The 5,823-nt window shown below is 58.0% G+C and overlaps 1 protein-coding gene across 1 annotated transcript; it reads left to right on the plus strand.

Moving 5' to 3' along the window:
* Nucleotides 1–352: 352 nt before the first annotated feature.
* On the plus strand, nt 353–4,630 carry DUSP26 (dual specificity phosphatase 26 (putative)). The gene is made up of 4 exons (XM_010185057.1): nt 353–589; nt 2,707–2,979; nt 3,165–3,373; nt 3,849–4,630. The coding sequence occupies exons 2-4, from the start codon at nt 2,801–2,803 to the stop codon at nt 4,046–4,048; spliced, it is 588 nt and encodes a 195-aa protein (XP_010183359.1). The 5' UTR covers nt 353–589; nt 2,707–2,800; the 3' UTR covers nt 4,049–4,630.
* Nucleotides 4,631–5,823: the final 1,193 nt, after the last annotated feature.

A 5,823-nucleotide genomic window follows, 5' to 3' on the forward strand; every position in this document is an offset into this window, starting at 1 on the left:
TGAATTTGTAAATAATTTGTCATCTCACCACATACATCATTCCCCCCCAGGCTTATTTTCTTAGCAAATGAAGAAAATGTCACCAAGCCCTGGCTCTGCCAAATTGACCCTAGCGAGGGGGGAGGACAAGGTCAACTCTAAAGAAGAAACGAAGGAGCATCCTCTAGAGACAGCTACAGATTTATGATACGGGTAATCATGTCATCAGCACCACTTTATCGGCTTTTTCTTCTCTCCCCTGCCCGCCTGTGGCTTTTGCTTTGCTGGAGGAGGAGTGAGAGAAAAGCTGGCAGGAGAATTTGGGTGTTATTGTTGGTGTTGTTTTTGTGTCTGCGTAGTAACGGGCACGGCTGTGTGTGCCTGTGCACGCCTGCATGCGATCTCTGCATCTGTGGCCGTCTCCCTCGTTCCTCCCTCACCCATCCATGCACGGCGTGATCTAAACAAACCTGCCTCTGGACATGTCATGGCTTAAAATAGATGTTCAGACATCAGCCTTTGCACAGCGGCGGCGGCAGCAGGAAGACATGGCCGACTGGATCTGAGTCCAACGCCCGCTTGGAGCCCAGAAATCCCAGCTCTCGCTAAGGTAGAGTAAAGGGGTGGGCGTCTCCTCCCTCCCGTGTCTGTCTGTCTGTCTGTCTGTCTCCGCGGGGTGCGCGGGGCTGAGCAGCCTGCGCTGCTGCGGCGATGCCTCTTTAGAGCGGGCTCTGTGCGTCCGGGCAGGCTCCGGCTGCTTCTCCCCTCCCTCCCTTCCCAGCATGGCACGACGGGCAGAGGGGCTCTGGAGGCAGCCATGGGGGGAGCGGGGTGTGAGCCCCTGGGTTTGGCTGCCAAGAGGGGGAGGTACAGGTGGTGCCTGTGAGAGTTTTGGGTGCTGGGAGTGCTTTGGGGTCTGCTCTGACGTCTGCCATGGGGGGCAGTTTCTGTTCGCGTGCAGCACTTTGGGGGGGCTGGCATGGTGGCGTGTTAGGGCTGGGATGTTAGAGGCCAGCTTTGGGCCTTGGGTTTCTAGAACTCTGTCCCAGGATAGGTGTGGGTCACTATTTCACCAGCCAGCTGTAGCAATAAGACGACTATTTGGCTAGTTACAGCCTTATACCGATGATTTAGTTGCTTTTTTCAGCCCCTTCTGCTGTTTGTTTCTTAGCATTGCCCGGGGCTGGTGGCATGTGGCTGTGCTGCAGCCAAGGTCACCCAAGGTTTAAGGGCCCCGGCACACGGCCGAGCCTTTTCCAGGTGCCGTTTGCCAAGCCTGAAATCCCAGCCTGAAGGAGTCCAAAATCGGTCAGGGCAGGGGAAGCCTGGGGGGGAGCTCTGGGGCAGCGGGGTGTGCTCGGTGCAGGGCTCACCTCTCCTGTGCAGCACCCCGGGGTGGCAGCCAGGGTCTGAAATACCCCCTTGGAGCAGGGAACGAGACAGCCCTGAGTCTCCCTCTGAGCTCCCCCATGCCCTTGCCATGTTTTCCTGCTCTGCACATTGCCAAGAAATGGCTGGAGGCTTCTTCCTTCTGCACCCTTGGCTGCCGGCCGGCGCCTGAGGCAAGATGTCAGAGCAGACAGACGTGCTGCCATCCAGCCCAAGGTCGCTGGGCTCCACAGAGCCCATGGGCAGTGCTGGGCTGTGCTTTGGACGCCTCCCAGGGCAGCTCAGGGCAGCGGCGTGGTGGTGTTCCCATGTGTGGAGGTTTCTGTCAGCGGAGCAGCAGCAAACGAGTGAAAATAAAGGCTGCACGTCTGGCTGCAGGGCCTGGGCTGCTCCGCCTGGGTACGGCTGTCCAGGGAGCTTTCTCGCAGATGTGTGACGAGTATCGCTGTGATCTAAAGGTTTGAGAGCAGAGCTCCGTCCTAGGGGAGCAGCTTTGTAAAACGAGCTTTCTCATCCCCTGAAGTTAACTCTTCCCACCCCAAAGCGGTCCTCGATGTTGAAATGCAGCGGCAGGACTGCTGGACTCGGAGGGGTTAATCCTGCCTCTCCCCCCGGAGCTTTCTCGCAGATGTGTGACGAGTATCGCTGTGATCTAAAGGTTTGAGAGCAGAGCTCCGTCCTAGGGGAGCAGCTTTGTAAAACGAGCTTTCTCATCCCCTGAAGTTAACTCTTCCCACCCCAAAGCGGTCCTCGATGTTGAAATGCAGCGGCAGGACTGCTGGACTCGGAGGGGTTAATCCTGCCTCTCCCCCCCCGATGGCCAGCCTCTGCGTGGAGCCATATGGAACCCTCCACCTGTTTGGGGGTTTCTCCTCCCCACTCCTGGTGCCTTGCCCAGACCTGGCCGCCTTTCACTGCCTCTGATCGCAGGTTGGCAGCGTCGGTTCTCGAGCTGGCGCTGTCCCGCTGGCAGGCAAAGCCCCAGAGCCAGCTCAGAAGGAAGGTGGGCCCGTGTAAAACATCTCTTGCCAATGTGGCCTCAGCCCAAAGTCGTGAGGCTGGAGCAAAACCTCAGCCTGTGGAGACTCAGCAATTTGGCTGCCGCTCCCGCTTCCCTCCCCAGCCCTGGCACCAGAAACCTCTCCCGTGCTATTGCTGCTTGGAAGGGAGCGTAGGCGATGCTCTGTCTCACACCGGGAACCGCTGGGAAGCTGACCTGACACAGCCCCCTCACCGGGAAGGTGAGAATTGGCTGCTTTGGGCCAGTGTTTCTACAACAGGGATGGAGTGAGCGCTCCCCCAGTTCTTCTAATGGCATCTCCACTGCTTCCATCGCAGGACCGTGGGTGGCAGCAGCAGCAGAAGCGACCTCCAGGCCACTCTCCGGCCTTCACGACCCCACAGGTATGCCTTGTGGGTCTCGGCAGCTCCCATGGCTTTCCTGTCCAGGTTCTCCAGGAATGGCACCAGGTCACCGAGCCGGGGCTCGCGGGAAGAGCGCAGCAGCCACCCCATCCTCAGCGTCTTCGAGCTGGAAAGGCTGCTGTACACGGGAAAGACGGCCTGTAACCATGCTGATGAGGTCTGGCCAGGACTCTACCTGGGAGACCAGTACGTATCGGGAGGGGACAAGAACTGGGGTGGGTTCAGGGTATATCTTGAGAGTCTGGCATTTTTGCTTTGCATCTGGCTTTCTCAGCTGTAAACGTCCAGCTCTTACACTGTCCTTGGAACCATTTCGTTAACTTCTTTAACTTTAAATTAACCAGTTCTTTAACTGTCCCTTCCTCTCACAGAGATATAGCGGCCAACCGGCGCGAGCTGGCTCACCTGCGCATCACCCACATCCTCAACGCCTCGCACAGCAAGTGGAGGGGGGGTGCTGAGTACTACGAGGGCACGGGCATCCGCTACCTGGGCATCGAGGCCCACGACTCGCCCTCCTTTGACATGAGCCCCTACTTTTATCCTGCGGCTGACTACATCCACCAAGCGCTGAATGAAGGTTGGTGGGAAAGATCACTGGGAGAGAAATGGGGAAGAAACTCCCCTGGGGAGGTGGAAGCTGGATTGACATCCTATAGCCTAAGCATCCCTGAAAGCAAAGGTGTTTCTAGCCTGGGATGGTGTGTCCTGTCACTGGGTCAGCTCCTCCAAAGAGGGAACAGGCTGGATGAGAGCACTGCCCAAACCTGTGTCCTGAACTGTGCCTGGTCCTGTTCAGTCTTTTTTGGGGGATTGTGATACACTGATACCCTTTGCCATGAGGGGTACCTCAGTGTGCCACATTCGTTATAACTGGGGCCCTACATCTAACCCCAGAGGCTGCACACCCGAGCCACAGCTCCAGGATGCCCCATGGCAAACAGTTGGGGCCTTGCTATTTTCTAATTGGGATATTTATTATATTTTTATTTGTATTTCTTTTGAATTGGGATATTTTGGTCTGCTGTGACACAGCCCCCGTGTTTCACCCGCAGGAAGGATCCTGGTGCACTGTGCTGTGGGGGTGAGCAGGTCGGCCACCTTGGTCCTCGCCTACCTCATGATCCGCCACCACATGCCCCTCGTCGAAGCCATAAAGACGGTCAAGGACCACCGCGGCATCATCCCCAACCGGGGTTTCTTGCGCCAGCTGGTCGCCCTGGACAATGCCCTGAGGCTGAAGAGGAGCTCATGAAGGAGGACGAGAGGGGTCGTGCGGTGGGAGCGTGGTGTGTGTGGGGTTCTCCTGACCCCGGTGGCGCCGAATGGCAGAGATGGGGCTTTCCTCGCAGTGCAGACGCTTGGCAGCTGATGGGTTACGTGCAGCCGGCCCCTGGGCTCCCCCCTCAGCTTAAGGGGGTCCCCACCATGTGAGCTATTCCCAGCGGTAAAGCATAGGCCCTTAACCTGCAATCTTGCCACCTAGGTAGGCATAACGCATAGTGTCCTCCCCAGCCTGCTCGCTCCAAGATGCCTCTGGAGGGACTCAGCCCCACGTTTCAGGTTACTCTCTCCCTCTTGGCTCTGGGAAGCCTTCAAGGCTTCCTTCTCCCATGTGGCAGCTGCATTTGTCAAGCTGGTCCCGTCCCTCTCTCCCAGGAGACTGAAGTTCTGCGTGTTCCTTGTAGTCTTTCCCCATTTGTTTTTTTTGGTCTGTGTAGCAACGTGAACCGGGTCTGGTGTGTGGGCTCAGGCAAACAGGCCTTTTGTCATCGTGTTTGGGTGTCCTCCATGCCTAGTGTTAACCTGTAAAAATAAAGACAGTGCTAAGGAAAAGGCTCAGCCATCCCTTGTGTGCTTTGGGACGGATTTTATGTGTTCAGGCTGGGATCCATCATTGGGTCAGTGGGAGAGCATCACCCTGTGTGCTCTGGGTCGAGATGGACCCGAGTCCTCCCAGATCCTTGGCCCAGGGGCTGAACCTGTTGGACCCCACCGGTGGCCAGTGCCTGTGCTGGGCCTCCCCACTCTTTGTTCCAGCAGGGGGGACAGAAAGGGGGTGTTCCTGGTGGGGAGCAGAGCCAGGGTCACTGTCCATCAGGAGGTGGTGATGTCCATCTCCCAAAAGCAGACACCAAGCTGCCACCCAGGCTTGCAGGAGGCCCTGCTGTCCTTTGGGAGCTGTGAAAACACCTTTGCCCCTTGCAGAGGGGATGGGTGAGCTGAGCCCCAGGTGGGTGGCCAGGGCCAGGAGCCAGTTTCCATGGTGGCACTGGCCACACGGGTGCTGGGCTGCCCCTGCACGCCGCCAGCTCTCATTGTCCTCCTGCTCTTATTATAGCCCCATTCTTCCTCCGCTTCCTGAGAGAGCACGAAGCCCTGCTCAGCTGCAGCTATACATTGTGCTGAGATCACATAAACACGGAGTGAGAGGAGCTTGGACTGGGGCACATCACAGCCCGTGCTGCAGCACCCCATCGCTGCTGGGCCCAAGCAGCCCTGCTCTGGGGAACGCCTGCCTTCAGCTCCAGTACAACTGGGAGAGCAAACCAGTTTGTCCTGTGTGTGCGATGCCCAGCTCCTGGTGTTGTGCAATGCACAGGGGCTGCTCGCGCTCTGCAGAGGCACTGGATGCTGCTGGGACTGTTGGATGGGCCAGAAGCTTCAATGGGGTGGGACTGCAGTTTGGCAAGGTCTTAGGGGCTGTAAAATGCCTCCTGTCTGATTTTTGCAATTCTGCTTTGTGCTCCTTGCTGCTGCGAAGCTCCCTTTGTGCATCCTGCTGCGAAGCGGCCCCCGAGCGCAGAGCGTGGCCGCTGTTTGACAAAGCTGGGATCAGGGAGGCTCAGAGCACGAAGGGAGGCGGCGTTGGGAGGATCAGCAAACTAAAACAGAGCACGAAATCCCTGCCAGAGCCCGCGGTGCGCCGTACCCCGCTGTGTGCCTGCAGAGCCCGGGTACCTGTGCCGGGAGATCACAGCGTAGCGTGGGAAAGGGCCCTGATTTGGGGTGGGGGCGTCAGCGCAGCCC

The sequence above is a fragment of the Mesitornis unicolor genome, unplaced genomic scaffold (assembly GCF_000695765.1).
Source record: "Mesitornis unicolor isolate BGI_N332 unplaced genomic scaffold, ASM69576v1 scaffold8885, whole genome shotgun sequence".
Classification (NCBI taxonomy): Eukaryota; Metazoa; Chordata; class Aves; order Mesitornithiformes; family Mesitornithidae; genus Mesitornis; species Mesitornis unicolor.

Excerpts from the sequence above, each read along its gene's own strand:
- DUSP26 (XM_010185057.1), top strand. The coding sequence starts at position 2,801 with ATGGCTTTCCTGTCCAGGTTCTCCAGGAATGGCACCAGGTCACCGAGC. Across the intron at positions 2,980-3,164 it reads GGACTCTACCTGGGAGACCA|AGATATAGCGGCCAACCGGC; the intron begins GTACGTATCGGG and ends TTCCTCTCACAG. Across the intron at positions 3,374-3,848 it reads CCACCAAGCGCTGAATGAAG|GAAGGATCCTGGTGCACTGT; the intron begins GTTGGTGGGAAA and ends TTTCACCCGCAG.